Below are 23,769 nucleotides of genomic sequence, written 5' to 3'. Positions count from 1 at the left end.
CTATTGTCCAGATGACCAATTTGGAACCAGAGGGTGTAGTCTGGAAAGTCCTAGAAAGTTTTTCATTTATTTTTTTCCATCACCATTTATTCCCTTTATGCCCTCTTCCATCTCCACCCACCCTCTAGTCATCTTATATAATAATCCTATATAATAAAAGCCTAATATGTTTGACCAAATGGCGGAACAACCAGTGGAACCGGTCACTATGATGCGCACTGATCACCAGGGGGAAGACACTCAACACAGGAGCTGCTCCCAGACCCTAGGCCAGCCAAGGCAGGTGCCAGCGGGGGGCCCTGCAGAGGGAGGTGACCAGCAGTGGCAGCGGCGCTGGTGAGCAGGCAGTGCCAGGCAGGCCAAGGCAGGTGCCAGCAGGGGCCCCTGATGGTCCCTCTGGTCGCCCCACAGATCGGTCCTGATCGCTGGCCAGGCCTAGGGACCCTACCTGTGCACGAATTTTGTGCACTGGGCCTCTAAGTTTTTGACATAGGAGTCCTGCAGACCTTCCTGGACACTAGTCTTTGCTATAGATAATATTCCTTCAAAACTGGCCCAAGACTTAACTGGCTTCTTTTTTTCTTTCTGCTTTTACTTTATTAACATTTTTTTATTTTATGCTGAATTTACTCCTGGGCCATAAGTTTTATTTCCTTAGTTTCTTCTGGGATATGTGTTTTCTTCTGTGCAACCTCCTCTTCTGGTTTAAAAACAATCTGCTTTTTCAGTAAGAATTATCTCAGTGTGACAGGGAGAGCTCATGTGTGGGATAATCTGTAAGTTCTGTGCCACATCTTTGGGAGCTTTGTTAACCTAGATGCGCTCAGTGTCCAGAGATTCCACATCTACATCCTTAAGTTCAACATTACTCTCTGGCTTTTTAAGCACCTGCAGCAAAAATTCAGCACTCTTCTGGGGTCACCAACCCTATGTGCAGCCCCACTGTATGGCCTGGGCACACCTACCAACTCCACTCATGTCACGACAGAATGCTTTGGTAAGGTAGCATCCTTCAGACACTCGGTGGGCTTTTCAGATATGCATACCCCAGATGGCCTGGGCAGTTTCACGAATGTTCTTAAAGTGAACACAGAGATCTGAACCTCTTAATTTGCATGACTTTGCCTGATTTCCAGGTCAAGTGAATAGCAAACTATTTTCACAGGTTACCTCTGCTACTTACAAGAAGAGGAAGCAATTGTCTTTTTCTTAGCACATGTGATACAACTGAACCATCCTAGCATTATTTTGTCTTTTATAATAAAAACAAAAGAAAAAATTTTTTTTAAAGCTAATAAATAGCCTGGCACACTTGCCTCATATCCGAAAGTGAGGGCCATAACAGTGATGAGAAAGCCAAAAAATGCTTCCAGCTTCCGCAAGCCTGAAGGGGAAAATGCAGCAGTGAGTTTATAGGAGACAGAGTTCCCCATCAGTCACATGATGGAAAAGTAGCTTCTCTGCCTAATCCCTCCATTTCCACTCTACTTACCATATTTGTCCAAAAAGAGAAATACAAAAGTATCTGCAATGGTGATGAGAACTCCACCCCATAGGGGAACCCTAGATCAGAGATAAGAAATGGAAATTAAAGGAAAGAAAGATTGAGAAGTACTTTCTTCCCAACAGCTCTCCATACATACAACTTCTGGAGAAGTAAGGACTTGGCGGGCAGGGACAGTGGCAGGAGGCCAGGCCTTGGGTAGTTTAGGATAACATGAATAATATTCACTCACACTTGACTGTCTACTACGTCAGACATTAGGATACGTAGTTGAAAAGAATGGGTCTTACTCCTCAAGGAGCTCATTGTTTACTGGAATAATTTGACATACAAATAAATAACTGTAATATACAATAATACACACAAAAATACCTACTGCATAACAGAGGTATATATATAACCCAACACGAGAATTTGGAAGATATAGAGTCTACATCTTCCATGACAGAGGAAGGTGGTCCTAGATAGGTTCCACAGAAAATATAATAAACTTGAGTTGAATCTTGAAAATTGAAAATGAGTTGGGTTTTTGTTTTTACATTTGCTTTGAAATCTAGCAAAATATTAATTTCTAGAAGGAAACCCCCTCACCTTCCTACAGACAGGAGATTGATGGCAATGGCTGAGCCAATAACTTCTTGCATATCTGAGCCAATGATAGCCAACTCCACCATCAGCCACAGGATAATTCGGGGGACCTAAACACCAAACAGAAGAAAGATATGGTTCTAGTTAATAACTTCCAAGAACTTCCCCCATAATTTGGAATTCACATTTTGGAACTGACCCATCAACAGTCCTTTATAAGCCTTCAGTTTAGAGATAAAGACCCATCACTGCACTGTGGGCCCTAGCTACAGAAGGAGGGTATGCTTCTAGGCGGCAGAGCTTATGAGTCAGGGCCTAGGCAGCAGCTGGATCCTGATATTTTTCTCTTTCCTTTTTATTCAAGAGAGGAATGGAATTTCCATTCATTAATTTCCACTTAATTTCATGCCTAAAAAAACGATCCTAAGTCTTAGGGGGAAATGATGATGCTAATATGGTCAAAATATTCTTCAGGAGAGAATATAAAATGTCTGCAGAAGAAAATATCGATCCTGATTGTAGCCAAAGAGAAAAAACCAATGTCAAAAGGCTGGGTCTTCCGTAATGTAATAACAACACGGAAGTAAAAAAGGACAGATGCAGAGGGACTCAGGGCAAAGTGGTTGGAACTGGGTGGTGTATAACAAAATAGGGAGCTAATCTGGTCACACAATGCAGGTGAAAGACAAATCTAGTTAATGCTGGCTCACTGAGCACAGAAAAGAACACCTCCACGTGTCCACTACCCAAGAAACAATTGCTAAGATACACAAAGAAAGAGAAGCTAAAAGAAATTATAAATTACCAGGATTTTCTTTTTTTTTTCTTCTTTTTTTAAATATATTTTATTGACTTTTTTACAGAGAGGAAGGGAGAGGGACAGAGAGTTAGAAACATCGATGAGAGAGAAACATCGATCAGCTGCCTCCTGCACACCTCCTACTGGGGATGTGCCCGCAACTAAGGTACATGCCCTTGACCGGAATTGAACCTGGGACCTTTCAGTCCCCAGGCCAATGCCGTATCCACTGAGCCAAACCGGTGAGGGCAGGATTTTCTTTTAAGAAGCATATATGAAAAAAAAAAAAAGATAAGGATACTTTCTCACAGCCAGGAAAGGAGATTAAACATTTAGGACAAACCAGAGGTAGATCTCCAGTATCTCATCTAAAGATGAAGCTAAGGCCCAGCCGGTGTGGCTCAGTGGTTGAGCATCAACCTATGAACCAGGAGGTTACGGTTCGATTCCTGGTCAGGGCATATGCCCAGGTTGCGGGCTCAATCCCCAGTGTGGAGTGTATAGGAGACAGACGATCAATGATTCTCTCTCATCACTGATGTTTCTATTTTTCTCTCCCTCTCCCTTCTATTACGAAAAGGCTCTAGCTGGCTTGGCTCAGTGGACAGAGATCAGCCTGCGGTCTGAAGGGTCCTGGGTTTGATTCCAGTCAAGGGCACATGCCCATATGGTGTGCTCGGTTCCCAGTGGAGGGCGTGCAGGAGGCAGCCAATCAATGATTCTCTCTCATCATTGATGTTTCTATTTCTCTCTCGCTCTCCCTTCCTCTCTGAAATCAATGAAAAAAAAGATGAAGCTAGGAAAAAGCTATCTTCCAGACACAGGCTCCACTTCTGCCTTAGGTGGCAGTAAGAAAGGCTCCAAGTGTCCAGAGGGAAGATGAAGAGAACAGTGTAACAGCCAGGGTCAGGGTTAATTGAAAAATAATTATTAGAAGATCCAAGATCCTGCCACAAATAGTTTGTATTATAAGGAAGAAACTTACTTTTTTCTAACTGTTAGCAAAGTCAAACAAAAAGAAAATACGTATAATGCAAAGGGATTGAGTAATATGAAGGTATGACTGAAAGTGCTTAGCGCCATGGGCTGGACACTACTAGATGCCAGAAGGCAGAGTGAACGGTAAATGTTTCCTCAAACAGGATTTTTCTAAGGAAACTTTTTGAAAGAACGTAGAAATGTGGCTTAGCAGCAAGAGGGACCTAGAGAATTTCCTTGGGACTCCCAGTCCTCAGGCCACTGACCCCCAAGTCCTCCACTGTTGCAGTATACAGTAGTTGGGCCAGCACATACTGCGAGGCACACAGATTCCGATGATGTGAGTGACAGGCAGGACAGTACACTGCTCACCTTGGGGTACTGACGGTAACAAACTTCAGCAAGATGCAGCCCAGTGACCACTCCCAGTCTAGCCGCAAGGCGCTGCAGCAGGAGCCCCACGATGGTGGCCAACAGAAGAACCCAGAGCAACTAGAGGAGAACAAAATCCCACCATCACACTCACAGACAACAGAGGTTTTTTTGTTTGGTTGTTTGGCAATGTGAATGGGAAGCACTACATTCAGGAAAGAGCCCAGGTCAGGAACCAAATGACCCAAGTTCTGTATCAGGTTCTGCACATAACCTGGTATGTCTCCTTGTACCTCTCTGAGCCTTCGTTTCTCCCATCTGCAGTTTCTCCTTTACTCAAGGAAACTGTGTGGGTGAAATAAAAAGCCAACTATGTGGATAAGATAGAATAAAAAACCAGATGGAAAAGTACTTTTCACTTAAATGTCACTGTAGGTTCAGTAGAGGAAAAGGATGTGAGTGTGTTGTGTGTGTGTCTAAAAGGGACACGGGTAGAACTAGACATTTACCTTAAACCCAGCCACTGCTCCAGACTGCAAATCAGATTCGATGTTTCCTGGATCCAGGTAGGCAATGCTCATAAGAAAGCCTGGTCCCGTGAAAGCCCAGAGTTTCCGAAAGCTAAAACAAGAGTGCTACACAGAGGACAAGAGAGCAAACTGATTACACCTCCATACTGCTGACCTATTTGATCATATACAAAGCAACAATATCAGTGTCACAAGAACAAAGGATTCAGGATGGTGGATACTGGGTGTGTCTAAGTTTTATTTCCATTTTATCCACTTATTATCAATAAATTGGTCCCTTCTCTGTCCAAGTAAAGAGCCTTTCCCTACCTTTCTCTTTTCCATCAGCCTCTCATTTTAAAACCAGAATAACAATATCAGTACCTCTGTGCTCAACCACTACCCAATGGGACAAAAGCTGTCGTCAAAGAGGAACATAAATCTCATACTTCTTTGATGTGAGCTTTTCTCATTGGCAACAGTTTTCAAGGCCCTCATTTTCCTAAACAGTTTCTATTTATTCTGATTTATAAAATTCCATCTTCAGAGACTGTGCCAAAATTAGACCTGAGGCTGTTGATCTTGAGCTGTCCAGCAGACCTGTTACACACATTTTCCTTACATAACAACTTTTTCTTCCAAGGACCTGTCACTGACCTCCTCCTCAGGAATGGGAATCTTCTCATCAAAGTAGGTGGTGAAGGGCTCCTCTGATGTCCCGGGGGATTGCGGAAGAGAGGAGCTACTGTAGGCAGGGTTGATGGCACCAAGACTGGCAGAGTCCCCATAGTCTTCAGAAGCAGCACCTGAATGAATAGATTTGAAAAGAATTTTTTTAAAAATGAGCAAACTGCCCTAGCTGGTTTGGCTCAGTGGATAGAGCATCGGCCTGTGGACTAAAGGGTCCCGGGTTCGATTCCGGTCGGGGGCACATGCCTGGGTTGTGGGCTCAATCCCCAGTAGGGGGCGTGCAGGAGGCAGCCAATTGGTGATTCTCTCTCATCATTGAGGTTTCTATCTCTCCCTCTCCCTTTCTCTTTGAAATCAATAAAAATATATATTTTTAAAAATGAGCAAACTAACAATTTATCCATAGTAATACTGAAAATAAATCTTTAATACCCTAAAGGCACAAGAGTTACCTGACTATATCTCAATTTATTTCTAATACTTTATTTTTATTTTAAATAAATTAATTTTTCAAATTATTTTCTTAATCCTCACCTGAGGATATGTTTTTATTGATTTAAGAGAGAGAAACATCAATGTGAGAGAGAAACATCAATCAGTAGCCTACAGTATGCGCCCCAACTGGAGATTGGACATGCAACCTTTTGTTGTACGGGACAATGCTCCCACCAACTGAGCCACCCAGCCAGGGAAATAAGTTAATTTTTGAATAAGCAATATATTCACATGATTGAAAATTTGAGAAATACAAAAAGGCTTATGGCAAAAAATCTCCCTATTACCTCCTTCTGCCAACATTCAGCTCTAGATCAGTTTTTTTAAAAATATATTTTTATTGATTTCAGAGAGGAAGGGAGAGGGAGCAAGAGATAAAAACATCAATGATGAGAGAGATTCATTGATCAGCTGCCTTCTGCAAGGACCCCCACTGGGGATCGAGCCTACAACCCTGGCATGTGCCCTGCTCTCCTGGTTCATAGGTCGACACTCAACCACTGACCTACAACAGCTGGGCTCTATATCAGTTTTAACACTACTCTCACAATGGTTTTCCTACTTTATATTTCTATTCCCACTTGGCAACTTTTAGAACCATTTCATTTTCTTCTAAGAACACTGATGTCTAGGACTCAAAATACAACATTCCCAGAGTAGCCTCTTGGGTAACCTAAAATCGTAACTTTTACAAGAAAAACTAGATCAATCTAATGGGGAACACACCACCACTACCACCACCACCCCTCCTAATATTTGGTAGGACTTACTCAAAGAAACTTCCTTGGACATTATACCTCCGCAGGCTTCTCAAAAAATGTGGAAGTTGCAAAATCCTGCCACAGTTCAGGCTAAAATCTGAAGCTGCAGGAAAACCACCAAGCAGGAGGCCCTGACTAAGGCCTGCGTAAAGAGCCGCAGGTCACGGGGTGACCCTCGTGACAGGAGAACTCATCTAAGACTGATAGTGTTTCCCTGACCCTGGCACTTTGTAGTTAATCTTAAATGCAGGGAGGGGTAGGGACTGGAAGAAACAGGCTAATCTGCCAAAAAGATACAAAACCAGGATTGCTGTAGCCATCAAATGGCTATTTTGAACCACAAAACTCTAATCTCAGTGTTTCTAAGAAATCCTTACAACCTCCAATTAAAAAGCAAAAGCTTTTTTTCTATGTGGAAAGAAAGTGACCCGGAACTTAAGAAATTTATTTTTAAAAAATTTATAACAAAGGAATGGAAATTCTAAAGGGAAAACTTAGAATTAGGAAGGATTAGTCAAAGCAGTCAAGAAGCTCTAATCAAATACAGTATAAGGTGCACACCCAGTACTTTACAGCTCCATACATATCTGAAATGCCATCAGCAGCCAAAGCACTCTAGGAGGGTTTTATGACAGGCATTACTGCTATAGAAACCAAACTTGTAGCTAAGCTTGGCTCATCTCAGAAATGGAAACAAGGTGAGGCAGGTAGGTCTCTGTGGTCATAAATCCATTTCAGCCTAAGTCACCAGATGGTGACTTCTGAATGGAGCAGATCTCCATTGGCAGAAGAAGGGCAAATGGGGACATATTTTGTTGGGAATAGACAATGAGAAAGAAAACATGATAAATTTCTATATCCAAATAACAATTAGACAATAACACAAAAACTATAAATTACCATCTGGCATCTTCTGTTCAGGCCCCAACACCATGGTGTTCTTAGAATAGGATTCTGGAAAGTAGAAAAGGGAGGAAGAGAAATGAACAAGAACACACTTACACGTTCAGCAACAGCATTTTGTACTCTATACAACCAAATCCTTACTATATGAAAAGAATAATTCTTCTATTGAATTAGATAACCTTGAAAATAATTAGTTTTCTGAGTATTATTAAGGGATATTTAATAAAAATGTAAGTCTTAATCAGGGTTTTGCTGGCAAGATTTCAAAACCAAATTGGAGCGGGCAAATGTTTTGTTTTGTTTTTAGAAGCAGGTCCTCTGGAATAGTTTAGCACCACGTTCCCCACAAACGTGTGTTGCATGACAGGCGAGGGGGCGGACCCCGTCCTGCTGCCCAGGAACAGGGGCTGCACCAACCAGTCCGATGTCAGAGGCAAATGCTTCTGAATAAACCTTCACACATGGGCTGCTAGGCAATCACCCAGTCTCTGCTTACCTCCAGATAAATCCAGAAATCAAGACTGATGTCTCCCATTTTTGAGTTTTTAATATTTTTTTAATTCACTGATTTTAGAGGAGGGCAGGGAGAGAAAGAGAGAAACATTGGTTTGTTGTTCCACATATTTATGCATTCATTGGTTGATTCTTGTATGTGCCCTGACCAGGGATGGGACCCGCAACCTTGACCTATGGGGATGATGCCCTAACCATCTGAGTAACCTAGCCAGGCTTCATTTTCTTTAAGGCAGAAATCTAAAACTCTCTGCCCTAACAATTTAAACTTGAGAAATAGAGTGGAGAAATAAAAAAGGGTCACAGTGGTTATGCTGCTAAATTATTAACTTCAAGTAGGCTGAGATATCAAAAAAACAATTATTCTTGTTTAAACTGACTTTGGGAACTTAAGCTTTTGAAATTTCCAGTCCTACCTGAATATCAGTGCATTGTGCCTTTGATGCTTCCAATTAACCATCTGAATTACCTCAAAAAGAAAATGTTCCAGTGTCTAAACCACCGGACATCTGAGGATTACCACCTTGAACCAATGTGGGGACTAAGAATGCAGAACTGATTCTCCTCAAAAATGGACTTTTTACTATAAAACTCTCAGACTTTTCTTTCTCCTCAGGAACACTCTTGGTATTGCCTAGAAGTTGGGAGGCTTTGATTAGAAATAAATTACAAAGATTTATTTAAGGGCCCAGCCAGTGTGGCTCAGTGGTTGAGCATCAAGCTATGAACCAGGAGGTCACAGTTCGATTCCTGGTCAGGGCACATGCGTGGGGTGCAAGCTCAATCCCAAGTGTGGCAGGGTGGGGGCGCATGCAGGAGGCAGCCAATCAATGATTCTCTCTCATCACTGATGTTCCTATCTCTCTCTTCTCTCTCTGAAATCAATACAAATATTTTAAAAAAATATTTATTCATGGGCCTTATGCTTCAATTTCTGGAAAGGGGAAAAGCACCTCACCAGCACACCCATAGTGGAGGGCCACTACTCCTAGCTTCATGTTTCCCGAGGAGAGACCTCAGCTCTAATGGTTCAGGTCTCATTCCCCAGCCCTTCAACAACTGGGAGAAGAAACTAATGACCATGGCCTCCCCTCTGGACGTTCAGGGCGCGCTGAAGCAGGAGGGCTGCCGTGGTTCTCCAGATGCCAGCTCTCCTCAGTCCTGCAATAAGCAACCTGGGGGGACGAGGAGGTGTCCAACATGTCCAGCTTTCTGTTGGGTTAAGTTCAACTGGGTGTGAAGAGGTATGAATAAGCCCATTTGGCCACAGATCTACGGTGTATTCTCCAGTCAACCCCGCCAGTAAGGCTTGATTTTTTTAACCTCTGATCTACTAATTAAGGAACCTACTTCTCAGTCAATTCCAAATTCAGAAGGGGAAGATAGGGTAATAATAACTCTCCTACTGAAAAAGATATGAAGACTTCCCTTAGCTGACTTTTACTGTTTAAATTGTCTTTTCCACTTATGTCCCTTTGTTCCTCCTAACTGAACAGTCCTCTACTTTCTGTTTTAGACCATCTACCTACCAATATATTCTATATTATACCTATCTCACAGAATTACAGAATTCAGACCCAAAGGGGTTTTAGGTTTCATATATTTTCTGGGGTATAAAACATACCGCCACTGACTAATTAGGAAAACATTTTTCATCTCTGCAGTAACCAATATCAAGTATTTTGTTATTATGTATGACTAACCATATTCCTCCTATCAGGTTTTGAGCCACCAGATGGCTAAACACCAGGCAAGAGATCCCAACCCCTCCTTCAGCCAGTTACCACAGCTCCTCACCAATGGGATTTACATTGATAACTCAGAGTAGCAATAACCACTTGCTTCAAATCACAGTACAGCCCTTGGCACCACCTAGAGCCTTTTTACTTATAATTCTAAGAAGCCAGGTAATCAGGTTATCCTAGCCCACAATGAATTAGAAACCACAAATGCGATCCGGGATTAAGGCTTTCACAGAAAAAGACCCTGGGCCATTGGTCTGAGGCAAAGAGCCCTTCCTTATACTTCTATCAGCTCTGAGAACATTATTATTAAGAATAATAATTATCTTATTATTAATCATATAATTATTATTGTTATATCAAATTTCTTAACTGTGGCCTACTCACCAAGAACTGATTAGATTATTTTTGTAGTGATGCATGATATCCTATTTAAGAAGACACAGAAGTACTTTTATACATTTGAGGAAGATTCCTATCCAAAATAGGCTACTTAACTTATATTTAAAAAGCAATTAATTGAGGCATGCCCCTCCCCTTCCCCCCCAGGAGCACTCCAGCACCTTTTCCTCCCTTTCTTCTTCCCCCATAGGCATGCATCTTCTAAATTCCAAAGGACCCTACAAGACTTGCAACCAGGGACACAATGGGCAGCAGCTGCTCTTCCCAAGCTAATCCCCTGAACCTGTCTCCAAGGTCCCCTTTACTCAGACTCTCCAGTGAGCTGACAGCAGCTCAGCCTGGGCTCACTTCTTTTCCGGAGAGCCAAAGCAGCCTCACCTATGCCCTCTCCTGTTGCGTCTTTTATCCCACGTCCTTCCTTGTTTCCTGTCCCCAGCTTTCATAAATGTACTCTCAAAATAAAAAAATAAAAAGCAAACAATTGAGATAGTAGTGTTTTTCCCCAAGCCTGTAGTCTGCAGAAGTGATAGTTAAATAATAACTCTAGACAGAAATATTTCATGATAAAAAATTTAATTATTATCACTATTCTGATTATTCCTATACTAATTACATATAGAGCCATTAATATAGAAGTCTAGTCTTCTCTCTGAAATCTCAGGAATGTATTATTCCAAGAGAGAAAATTGATTCTAGATTCCAATTTTCTCATCAAAACTTTTCATTAACAAACTATAAGTTCCACTGTTTGTAGTGTATAGAGAACATAACTAGGACAGGGAACAGAAAGGGTCAGTTAGGCTTGGTGTGCTGCAGTTTTTAAGCCTCCATGAAAATTTAAGATAGATACGGAAGCTGTAAGTTAATATTAAGATAGTTTTGCTCTCTAAGGCCATACCACCAGGCCATTTTCAGTCACTCAGTTCCATTAAGGAAAAGACGAAGCTGAGATATAAGCAACCAGAATCAACTCAGCAATACTTTGATTATTATGATTAATACTGCTTTGATATTCTAGATCACTCCAACCATAAAGTATCACCTTCTCTCATAGCCAGTAAGATTCATCTTATTAAACAGCAATCAACAACAAAAAAGCGGTTAAGTATTTTATCTTATCCCTTATCAAAAGTTCTAAGACTGTTTTACAGTATTAAAATGCTAATAAAATTACATTTTCTGTCCAAAATGTCATAATTTTACATATCCTTTGACTCAGCAATTCTACTTCTAAGAATACATCCTAAACACTCACATAGGAAGTAAGTGCATATTTCTCATAGCATTATTTGTATATCAAAAACTGCAGTATCAAAAAACAACCAAGATATTAGCAGAGGCCTGATTAAATAAAATATGAACATTCATACGATGGAATACCATGCAGCTATTATAAATAAGGCAGATCTACAGATATTTGTAGGAAATAATCTCCAACATATGATGTTAAGTAAAAAACCAAACAAACCAATTTATAGAACAGTATGCTATCATTTGTGTAGAAAAAAAAAAAGAATACACACATGTACACACATATACTATCTCCAAAGGACACTAAGTCAAAAACTGGTAATGCTGTCCCTAAAACGAAGAAGTGGGGGAGCCCAAATGACATTGGGTAAAAGGAAGACCTCTCACTGAATATACACCATACACCATTTTGTTCTTTAAAAAAATTTTTACCATGTGCACTTCTGTATTATTTTTTAAAAATATATAAAGATAATACGGATTTGCTTCTTTTTTTCAATTAGTTTACTTTCAATAGATTTTGTAATTGGTTTCAGATGTGCAGCATAGTGGTTAAACAATCATATACTTTACAAAGCGTTCCCCCTGATATTTCCAGTACCCACCTGGCACCATACATCATTATCGCAATATTATTGACTATATTTATTCCCTGTGCTGTACTTTACATCCCCATGACTATTTTGTAACTACCCATTTGTATTTCTTAATCCCTTCACCTCCTTCACCCAAATATTAGACTCCCTTCTAATAGCTGTCAGTCTGTTCTCTGTATCTATGAATCTGTTTCAATTTTGTTTGTTCATCTATTTTGTTCTTTAGGTTCCACATATAAGTGAAATCATATGGTATCTGTCTTTCTCTGACTGAGTTATTTCACTGAGCCTAATACCCTCTAGTTCCATCTATGCTGTGGAAAATGATTGGATTCATTTTCTTTTTTTTTTACAGGTTGAAGTAAAAGATTGTTTATTTAGCAAAAAAAAAAAAAAAAATGTATAAAACACCTCAAACTTGTATAAATGAATAACAAGTAACCATAAAACCATAATTTCAAGAGTTTTTCTAATAATGTAGCTCTAAGAGAAACATTTTAAAGAAAAAAATTAATGCACATATGTTAAAGAATCTCAAGAAAGCAAGGAATAACACTAAAAGGGGGGACAGGTTCCAGTATCCGGATTTCAAATGATTTTCTTGAAACATTTTAAGAGTTCAAAACATATTTTCATTCCATCAGTGTAATCCAGATAGTCCAATCCAGCCTCCAGCCACTCCAGTCTGAGACTTGAATGGAATAATTGTCTCCTTGCTCCCAAGTAGGGAAAAGAGGAAAATCATGGCTTTAGAATCAGACTTGTTGAACCAGGTGACTTAAAGTACGTCACTAACTTCTCTGACTCTTAGATTCCTCCTTTGATCCAATTCCTCTCCCCACCTTGTTTTTCTTTTTCTTTCCTTATTTTTTTTCCCATTCTTATCTGTCATGATCTCCCAGGCAGGTCTGCATTGCCGATACTGAATCTGGGTTCAGTCAAGTATTTGGTCTCAACCACCCACTGCTCTATGGATTCCTTTTTTTTTTAATTTTTTTTTTTTTTTTTTTATTGATTTCAGAGAGGAAAGAAGAGGGAGATAGAAACATCCATGATGAGAGAGAATCATTGATAGGCTGCCTCCTGCATGCATCATACTGGGGATCGAGCCCCCAACTCAGGCATGTGCCCTGACTGGAATTGTGACCTCCTGGTTCATAGGTCAATGCTCAACCACTGAGCCACACTGGCTGGGCTGGATTCACTTTTTAAATACTTTAGGGACTCTCTCTGATAAAGCTGATTTAAAAAAAGAAAGAAAATTATACACACACACACATACACACATGATTGAGTGATAGATTTTAGAAAGGAAGGGAGGGAGGGAGGGAGGGAGGGAGGGAGGGAGGGAGGGAGGGAGGGAGGGAAGAAACATAGACTTGTTGTTCCACTTATTTATACATTGTCTGTACCCTGACCAGGGAGTGGGCCCACAGCCTAGGGCCCTAGGCGTATTGGGACAACACTCTAACCAATTGAGCTACCCAGTCTGGCTCAAAATAAAGCTTCTCAAATGCATAACGGGAGATCTGCAGCCCTCCACTTGGCTGGCATACATTGCCTTCAGTTTAGCTTACTATCACTCTGTCTCAGCGCCCAAATAACCACGCTGTGAAATTATGATCATGGAGTTTCAGAAGCCAAATCCTTGGAAAGCATTTCCTGACTCCAATTTTGGGTTAAATGCCTCTCCTTCATGTTCTCCCAAGGCACCTGCTGGTTACCACTATCATTACTCTTACACTCTTACCATGTTATCTTGAAATCATTCATTCCCTATACTATTTTGAAACTTTTCTGTAAGTTTGAAATTATATCAAAATAAATAGTTATCTCCTCAAAACACAAGCTAGCTATAATTAAATCCAAATATCTAGTTAACAATAATTCTGTGTTGCCCTAGTCAGTTTGGCTCAGTGGATAGAGTGTAGGCCTGCAGACTGAAGGGTACTGGGTTCAATTCCAGGTAGGGCACATGCCAGGGTTGCCGGCTCAATCCCCAGTAGGGGGGCGTGCAGGAAGAAGACGAATAATGATTCTCTCTCATCGTTGATGTCTCTCTCTCTCTCCCTCTTCCTCTCCCTTTCTGAAATCAATAAAAATGTATTTTTTTTAAACTCTGTGTTTCTTAGCATTTTCAAGAAGTCTGGAAGAAAACCTTGAATAGCTGAAACCTGTTTTAAAATTGCCTCAAGAAATAAATATTAAAATACATACATAACATTAACTTAAACTTTTCCCCCTATGGTTAAAAAAAATTTTTGAATTTGAAATATTTTTTGTTATAAAATTCCCCTGTATAGGGCAAAGGCACTCAAAACTATTTCACTGATTTTAGAGCTGTATTCAACGTTGCAAAGGTCTCCCTAAAACTGTAAGGTTTAGAGGAGTGTTTTTTAATAGTCTTCTAATTCTTCCTCCCTTTTTTTCTCCCCTCCTCTACATAAACAAAGTCAAAGGCAGCATTACGTAGGACAGCTATTTTCAATTGGTGTGCCACAGTAATTTTTTAAAAATGCAATACTTAAAAAAAAAAAAAAAAAAAGGAATACCTGAGCCCTGGCCGGCAAGCTCAGAGTTTAGAACATTTGCCTGTGCACCAGCGGGTCTCGAGTTCGATGCCCATCCCAGGTTGGGGCTTGTGTGGGAGACAACCATTCAATATGTCTCTCTCACATTGATGTTCTCGCCCCCTTCCATTCCCTCTAAAAAATCAATGGAAAAAACATCCTCATTCCTTGGGTAAGAATTTTTTAAAAAGCAAAAAAGCAATACCTGATGATTTAGTTGGGGCCACTGACTTCTTTTCCCTTAGATTGTTAAATTAAAAAATGACAACAGCCAACACAAGAGCTGTCCAGTGTGAATTAATCAAATTTTTGATGAGGTTGGCAAAAAATATATATTTTGGTTTGCCACGGAATTTTAGTAATTAGTTGATGCATGCCATGAGATGAAAAAGGTTGAAAATCACCAAAGAAGGAAAATAAATTTCATAGAAGCAAACAGAAAACTGTTTGCATGGAAGCAACTGATTAAATAAATGTGACAGGAATGTTTGAAGTTGACTCCCTCTTGACACTTTTCTCAATGATCAGTGCCAGCAACATGCTGGTGACAAAGCAGAAACAGCCAGAGGCACAGATTAAGGCTTTAAAAAGTAATAGCCAAGGTTTTAGGTATTAATAAGCAGTCATGACTTTTTAAAATTCATTTTGTGTCCTGAAGAAAATGTAAAGATTTTCAGATCCTTCTAAAATCCCTTTTCCCAAAAGGTCTACTTTAAGGCTAAAGTACTGGACATTCCTACAAAATCATTACTATTGATCTAACACGTCTGTTGTACAAGATGTTCTTTATGAAGGTGAGTTCCTACCCCTGGATGAGTCAACAAAACTCTGAAATATTCAAGTGGTTCAAACAGAGCTCATTGTTTTCTAAACCCTATGTGTTTTAATAAGGAAGATTACTAGCTACTTTTATAAAATGAAAGAATATTACTACTGCCTTTGTTTTTCCATTCCAGGTCAATAAAGATGCACCGTTTTCTGAGTCTTTTCCATTTAGGACATGCATCTAATTAGTTCCAAAACTCAATGTGTCCCCACTGGGGGTGAGGAGAAAGAGCTTAGGAAAGCAATGTGAATTTCTAAATTACTCTTGAGAATGTAAAGTTTGAAATTATTTTATTTAATTTGAATAAGTGTATCCTATTTTTCTCTTATGAAAGTAAATTTGATACAAAATGGGAAAAAGGGCTGAAGACTGATTACATCTACTTCCTGATAGTGAAAAGCCCCTCTGGTGTTAGTTTAAGAAAAAGGCCTAGAAATTTGATTCCTCTCTACCTAAGTGGGTAGTATCAGAATGTCTTCAACCGAAAGCCACACAAGCACGCCCAGTTCATAAAGTTCAAACAGTGCTGCTATTGTACAATGTGCTTAATACGCATCAGGGCATCTGTGTTGTGTAAGTCTCGCTCTCCCTGGCACAATGGCCACTGAAATACCAGCTTAGCCCAGCCACTGTGGCTCAGTGGTTGAGAGTCGGCCAGTGAGCCAGGAGGTCACGGTTTGATTCCCGGTCAGGGCGCATGCCCAGGTTGCAGGCTTGATCCCCAGTGAGGGGCATGCAGGAGGTAGCAGATCAATGATTCTCTCATATCGGTTTCTATCTCTTTATCTCTCTTCCTTCCTCTCTCTTAAAATCAATAAAAATCTATTTTAAAAACAGAAATACCAGCTTAGACTGTTCTTCATTTTACTGATTTTGTGTGCCATAGTGTTAATCTTGCTTAGTCTATCAGAAAACCACAATTTCAACTCAGTTTCTCACCTAAGCTAGACTTCTGAGAATCTGTTTTATAGTTGAAAGAAAAACCTAACATTGAGAACATCTAATAATAAAGAAAGAGAAAATTAATTAGCAAAAGGAAAGAGGGAGTAAGATCCGGGGAGAAAGAGTACAGCTGATAATGAAACCAGCTGCTTGGGTGTAAAAGACGATAACAGTTGGAAGAAATTTGGCCAAGCTCTCAAGAAGGATGTTTTAGACAAAACTATCACTCATCAACCAGAGACTTCAGAATGAGAAGGGCCTGATACCCGCTAAATAGAACTCTGAACTTTGTCTGCTCAGTGCTCTGAGGATTAATCAGCTTCTTTACCGCCTTAACTTTTTTACTTCTTTAGTGTTTACTGCTCACTAAAATCTTACTTCTAGAGAAAGAGACTACAGCTTGGTCTTTGTTCCTCCCAACTCACACAGTGTGAGCTTCCTCTGATTTCCTCCCAACCAGAAATTTACAGCGTGCACTTCCCTTTGGGGGACCTACCAGGCCTCCTGGCCTGACACATCTATCCTGGAACACAACTCCAAGTTCTGAGCACAATTTCAAAGACCCCTTTTATACTGAAATAAGAAAGTCTATAAATCAGTCTATACCTACTTCTAGCCTCAGGGAAAAAATGTCTAGCCCTCATACTTGCTTCAGTAGTTTTTTCTCTGGCAAATATGAAAAATGATTATCATTAGATTACATTCAACTCATTTATTCTAGTGACAGTATTGGCCCCCCCTGATGTAGACTGGACTTAACAATTTTAGGTACATATTTTCCTCAATGTTTGTTTTCTTAAAGCAAAGAAAAATTTATGTGTAAAGACAGACAATACATACTACAATTTTCTCCAACCTGATACATTCCTCTTTTTGCTCTTTGGAACCTGTTAAAATTTTAACTCGTAGGCTTCGTTCATTACCTTGGAGTTTTTGTTTTAAATATATTTTTATTGATTTCAGAGAGGAAGGGAGAGGGTGAGAGAGAAAGAAACATCAATGATGAGAAAGAATCATTGATCAGCTGCCTTCTGCACAGCCCCCACTGGGGATCAAGCCTGCAACCCTGGCATGTGCCCTGACTGGGAATCAAACCGCGACTTCCTGATTCATAGGTAGATGCTCAACCACTGGGCCATGCCAGCCGGGCATTACCTTGGAGTTTTAACATACACTTGTTTATCAGCAATAAGTGAGACTGAAACAAAGAAAACCCATACAAAATGACCTACTAGCAATAGGCACAAAGACTGAAAACCCTAACTTCCCAATTTGTCTTCACTGGAAACTGGTTCTTACACTAAAAAATATGTTACCCTGACCTTAAATTAAAAGTGGAAGAGGAATTAGACAATATATTTTTATCATTCTTAGCCAACTCTTTTATATTCTACTAGAGGCCCGGTACATGAAATTTGTGCACTCGGGGGTAGGGGGGTTCCCTCATCCCAGAGCCTTCAGGGGATACCTGACTGACGGCTTAGGCCCACTCCCCAGGGAGCCGGCAGTCACTCCCCAGGGAGCAGGCCTCAACCAGCAGTCAGACATCCTTAGTGCTGCTGCAGATGCAGGAGAGACTCTCGCCAACACCACTGGGCTCGCCAGCCATGAGCCCAGCTTCTGGATGAGCGGCACTCCCCCTGTGGGAGCGCACTGACAATCTGGGGGCAGCTCCTGCATTGAGCGTCTGCCCCTGGTGGTCAGTGCGCGTCATAGCGACCGGCCGTTCCACCCTTCGGTCAATTTGCATATTGGCCTTTTATTATATAGGATTCTAATTTTATTAAAATACAGCTTATATGGCCTGGCCGGTGTGGCTGTCATTGGGCATCGGCCTGTGCACCCAAAGGTTGTTGGTTTGATTTCCGGTTAGCCACATGCACGGTTCCAGGCTCATCACTGGAAGGGGACATGCAGGAGGCAACCTGTTATATATCTCTCTCCATCTCCCTTCCTCTCTAAAAATCCATTTAAAAATCTTTCTAATAAATAAAAAAAAAATATAGCCTATAATACACATATGTTGTTTTATTTAATCAATGATATTCCTGATGGTACCTGTAAGGGCTCTTTTTTGTGTCTCCAGGGGTCAATAACTGTTAATTGTTCTAAATATACGTGTTAAGTTATTAAAAGAATAAACGGCATACAATGAGTGAGACAAGGGTCTAGGTCGTCTAACTCCTTATACTCTACACATTCAAATGCTACCAGCCTTCTTTTCCAAAATATTTTATTTAAACCACAGAGACTCAGATAATAAAGATGACAATATTGGGACAAAAGGCTCCCCTTTCGACCTCAAACACTCAACTCTTTAAAGATGTTACTCTTTTCCTCCTTATTCCAGTACAAAGAAAGGGATTTTACAAAGACACTGTCTTCCACTCTCACTCCTCCAACATCCAACATTCAACCCTACAGGAATACTAAATTGTCTTATTGCAAAGCTAAATAACTAAACTTATATAACACCTGCATTTTAGCCAAATCAAGCCAGCATACTGCTGGAGTAAGTGATGTTCTTTTTTGTAAATTCAAAGTTTCTCACTTTGGATTACTTTCCAGGAAGGCTACATGCATAAACAGCAGCTTCCTGGAAGAGGAGAACTGGAAGACAGGACACTCTTCCATTAGAGCCTTCCAGAGAGAATGTGAGAGGGACTTCGAAGCTCATAGAAAAGGCGTAACTCTGTCATCTCACGTTGGTATTTAGGAACGTGGTGAGGAGGCAGGGAATAAAGATGTCTTTGACTCCACAGCACCCACACAAACTCTTAGCACCAAAAGTCAAACAGAAAACCTATTGCTTTGTGGACACTATTCTCTCACCTCCCACTTTCACTTCACTGAGTTGAAACTGAACCAAAGCTGCTTAGTAGGCTCTACAGAGTAACCCAAGGAGCACTGCTGATTTCCTAACAGCAGAATAACATTAGATTCATACCAAACTTCCCTACTCATTAACAAGAAGTGCTGCCAGGCTGCCCAGAAATTCCCCTCCCCAGTCCCACTTGGCCACACCAGGAACACGAGGAATCAAGTATGCTGCCATCGTGGCCTTTTCGGTGCTGGATCCAAAATAAACTGTGCCTAGGTCCCAGGCTGTAAATGCAATGCCATCCAACGAAAAACTAAACAGCCCAGTCACTTCTCAGGTTTCGTTTACCCAACACAGCTATCACAGGCAGACCTAGTCTAGTGATAATTCCTGACCTTATTTAATGATAAGATAAACACCTGGCAGAAAGCCTCTAGTTACCGGTAATTTACACTATATACTCGGATCAACATTAACGGCAAGGGTTCACTGGCAACAGGCTACCAGGGTTCTGAACAAAGGTTAAGTCATAAGGTCAGATTTGTTACGTTTGCAATTTTTAAGGGGAAAGAAGGCACGTGCAGGGAATAGTAAACAAACAAACAAACACCAGGCTCTCCCTCCCTGTCCCCAGATGTGTTGCCATTACCTTCTTTACTCCCAAGCTCTAAGGACCCTTCCTTTATAACTTGTTTCCTAACCCCGTTTCTTCTAGGAATTGCTTTTCCTACCTCTGTCATTTACCCAATAAATGTTCTCCTACAAAAAAACAACCCCAACACTCCCACACGCCAGCAACAGTTCAAAGCAGCTGGTGTGCATGAACTCATTTAACACGCGCCAACACCTCCATGGCACTGACATCGCCGGTCCCCACCGTAAGTACAAACATGCGGAAAAACAAGAACAACGAGGCTGCGCAGCTTGGGCCCAAGGTGGTGCCGGCTGGCAGCGCTTCGGATTCCACAGGAGTCAAGGGAAACGCGGTTCACCCTGGTCTCGGCCCACCTCTCTGAAACAATGGCCAGCAAGCTGATGGCGGCCTGTGTCCCCTGCCCCTCCTTTCACAGCATGCTGTGTTTACTCCCCCCGAAAGGGGTGGCACCCTCCTTTAAGGTCCCGACACTCCTCGGAGAGCGGTGGGCAGCACGAGCGGGTCTTCTCGGCACACAGAACGTTCGGCTCCTCGACCTTCCCCGAGGGACGCCCTTGGAAACAGTCCGATACGGGGGGTAGGCCCTTGGGGAAACCACAGTGGAGAGGAATTCTGTGCCTGCGAAGCTGAGCAGCTGCGGGGCGCGCACCCCACTTGCACACCATCTGCAATACAGGCCCAAACCAACCCACTGCAGACACCAGTGCCGCGGCCTCGCCCGGCCCTTCCCGGGAAGGCGCCCCGCCAGCGCGGGGCCCAGGGAGCGGACGGGGCCCTGGGCTCCGCGGGGAAGGCCGCCACCGGGTGCCCGGCGGCCCGCTCCGCGGCGTGAAGCGGGTCGCCGCACCCTCGATCGCGGGTGCCCGCGCGGGGGGGCAGGTCCCGCCAGGGGTTCGCCCATTTCTCCGAGGCCGTGGGCGGCAAGGGGCGAGGCTCCGGGAAAGAACTCTGGCATTCGCTCCCCGCCCACCCCCGCACCCCGCTCCCGGCGCCCTCTCCTCCCTCGGAAGAATGCGACTCCGTCTACACCCCGCGCTCCAGGCCCTGCCCGCGCGCACCGCCCTCGCAGCCGCGCACGGCGTCCCGTGTGCCCCGCATGGGCCCCCGCGCCTTCTCCCCGGCGGGCCCCAGAGCCGCCCGGCCCTCCCGGCCCGTCAGGGGCCAACGGATCGCCCGCTTGACCCCTGACCTCGCCTGCCCTCCGCCTTACCAGCTCCGCGGCCACCTGACAAGCTGTCCCCGCGCCTGGGACTCCATAGCCCTGGAGCCAGCGCCAAGCGGCCCAACTCCTACACGCCCCGCCATTGGCCGACAGGACGGCAGCCGCACATTCCTATTGGCTGGATTCTCCGTCTTCCCGGTAGCGGCCCGCGTGCGTGGCAACCGGACTGCGGGTCCCGAGGCTCCACCCACCCCGAGGTCAGGCTGGGGGCGGGGCCCAAGCGGTGTGGGCGGAGCTGCACCCTTCGGAGCGGTCCAGCCCCCGGAGCGTGGTTTGGAGGCCCCCGCCCAGCAGACAGATTAAGTTTCGTGCAATAGTTCGCTGTGGCCTCACGTTAGCTACTGACAATCAGCTTGTTTCTTCTGGAGACGTGGCTCGCCCTATAAAGTGCAGCTCCGCCCTGTGAAGTGCAGCTCCACCCGAAACAGTATAGCCACCTGCAAAGACCACGTCCTCTCGCCCCCAGAGCCTCATCATAGTATCTGTGCCCTACCAAGAGCACCCCGCACCTGAGAGGAACTGCGAAACATCAGCTAGTGCAACCAGTTCGACCGCATCAGGTGCCTTACTCCCAAGCCTTTGTAATGAATCCTTCCCCTCCATTCTACCCATCTGCCTCGCTTCTTCCCCCAAGATTTACCTCCACCTCCCCCAGAGTAATCCCACTCCATCCCCAGCCTCAAACTCACCCTCTAGAGCAGTGGTGCTCAACCTTGGCTGCACATTAGAATCACCTGGGAATCTTTTTAAAATCCTGATTTCTGGGCCTCATCCTCCGGAAATTCTGTTTCTTTGTTATGGGGTGGGGCCCAGAAATCAGGATTTTAAAAAGATTCCCAGGTGATTCTAATGTGCAGCCAAGGTTGAGAACCACTGCTCTAGAGTCTTTCTCCGAAGATGGCAGTCAGACCAGTGGTGCGACAGAGGGGAGAAAACAAATGGTTTGACAAACCACCCTACTTTTCTTCTTGTTCAGAGCAATAGAAACATTCTTAGACACCCTCCCCCTTATATCCAAGATAACCAAGCTTATCTAACCAACTCACAGGCCTAGAGAGATAAAGCAAAAAACACTCCAATTCTTTCTTCGTGTAAAAACTGCTAGGAGAAAATGTTACTAGTTGTAAAAGCGTCCAACAGAGGAGAAAAAGGAGGGTAAATTGACAAAAGAAAAATCCAAATAAAGTACAAAGTAGAAAATTCGGGGACCAAAAACTGGGCTGAGCATCGTCAGTTATCTGGCACAGGCTGGTTTGCACACAGACTTTCTCCTGGAGAGAAAAGAAAATGCACAAATTAGTCCTGAGAATCTCTCTGTAGCACACCTGGGGAGTTCCAGAAAGTCTCTCCAGACCAGAACCTTTCCTTTGGGAACCTGTGCTGCAACTAGAAAATAAAATGGCTGTAGCCACTCTTGTGCCCTTCTAGGTGGGCTCAGCTGGGCCACCTCCCCGGCTGCTGCATCCTTACTAGTTACTTACTTAGCTCACATTGTGGTGCTGCCTCCTTCTTACGCTGCTGCTTCATTGTGCAGAACGGGTTTGACTTCCTCCAGTGCTAGCTCGTCTATAGAAGCAGACAAGTGAGCCTCCCTTGCTTAAATAAGGGCACCGAGGCTGCTCTGGGTAACGCAACACTGATAAAGACACAGCAAGGAATTTCAAGAGGCAATCCACCTCCTTCAAAGCATAATCAAATTTCATCTTTGACCTGCCATGAAAAGGGAAGCATCATATATCTGCCACTCCTAGATATTAATGAACAATTAATTGAGTTTGAAAACTTGTAATCTAAGATTTCATCTGTTCTCTCTGACAGGAGATAGAGGCGGTGTATGAAAGGGGTGAAGTCAGAGGCATTGCTTTCCTCCGGGACGCCACTCCTCCGGGAGTAAAGTTGGTTCGGGCACTTGTACCAGGGCTGCATGTGCATTGGGACTCTGCTCCCCTGAAACGTAAACTGAAACCAATTAACCCCGAGCTTGACAGTTCACAAGTATGTTCCACATAGTACGTGAGCACTGATGCCATTAGGAGTCGTCTCCGGGTGAGGGTGAAAATGCCACCCGCCTAACCCTTGGGATTTAAGGACCTGCTGGCATTAGTCCAATCAGTGATTCACTGGCGGACAACAAAGCCGCACAAATCCAGGACTCTGTGACTGATGAAAGAAAGAAAAGGAAGGGAGGGAGGGAGGAAGGGAGAAAGAAAAGAAAGAAAGAAAGAAAGAAAGAAAGAAAGAAAGAAAGAAAGAAAGAAAGAAAGAAAGAAAGAAAGAAAGAAAGGAAGGAAGGAAGGAAGGAAGGAAGGAAGGAAGGAAGGAAGGAAGGAAGGGAAGGAAGAAAGAAAGAAAAAGAAGAAAGAGGGAGGGAGGGAGGAAGGATAATGAAGGCTTCTGAGAAAGAGGGGAAGAAGGGAGGGAGGAAGGGAAGAAGGAAGGAAAAAAGGAAGTACCTTGAGACTGAAAAAAACAAAACAAAACAGAGGAAGTCCAGAATTTCTCAATCTGGGAGGAATTTCAAGGCTGAGGAAAATTTGCCTCAGGCAAATAAATAGCTTAGTAGATCAGCTGGAGAGGCAAAGCTGGAAAGGAGGCGCTTTGGTGTGGGGTAAGGAGAATGGGATGGG

At 42.9% G+C, this 23,769-nt stretch overlaps 1 protein-coding gene across 13 annotated transcripts in view; it reads right to left on the bottom strand.

The window, feature by feature from the left end:
• The window catches only part of SLC11A2 (solute carrier family 11 member 2), a 45,703-nt gene extending 22,976 nt beyond the window's left edge, over positions 1-22,727 (bottom strand). For 7 of the 13 annotated variants that reach the window (XR_004965700.1, XR_004965698.1, XR_004965699.1 and 4 more), the window contains exons 1-8: positions 22,624-22,727; positions 7,597-7,650; positions 5,408-5,556; positions 4,751-4,876; positions 4,242-4,361; positions 2,096-2,202; positions 1,493-1,563; positions 1,317-1,384 (exon numbers count right to left, since the gene is read on the bottom strand). Coding sequence is in view for 10 of the 13 variants with exons in the window: in XM_036296852.1 (XP_036152745.1) it covers positions 1,317-1,384; positions 1,493-1,563; positions 2,096-2,202; positions 4,242-4,361; positions 4,751-4,876; positions 5,408-5,556; positions 7,597-7,650; positions 22,624-22,669 (741 nt within the window). In the remaining 3 variants the exon portion in view is untranslated. Of the gene's footprint in view, positions 1-1,316; positions 1,385-1,492; positions 1,564-2,095; positions 2,203-4,241; positions 4,362-4,750; positions 4,877-5,407; positions 5,557-7,596; positions 7,651-8,098; positions 8,167-9,073; positions 9,696-10,244; positions 10,292-21,130; positions 21,305-22,188; positions 22,414-22,623 lie in introns of those variants that run through there. The other 6 variants (XM_036296855.1, XM_036296857.1, XM_036296854.1 and 3 more) reach the window with 6 other exon arrangements.
• Between the last annotated feature and the right edge of the window lie 1,042 nt (positions 22,728-23,769).

This window comes from Myotis myotis, unplaced genomic scaffold, assembly GCF_014108235.1.
Source record: "Myotis myotis isolate mMyoMyo1 unplaced genomic scaffold, mMyoMyo1.p scaffold_m19_p_3, whole genome shotgun sequence".
In the NCBI taxonomy this organism is placed as follows: Eukaryota; Metazoa; Chordata; class Mammalia; order Chiroptera; family Vespertilionidae; genus Myotis; species Myotis myotis.
Note: the sequence above shows the minus strand (reverse complement) of the source record. Positions and strands in the feature narration are given on the sequence as shown.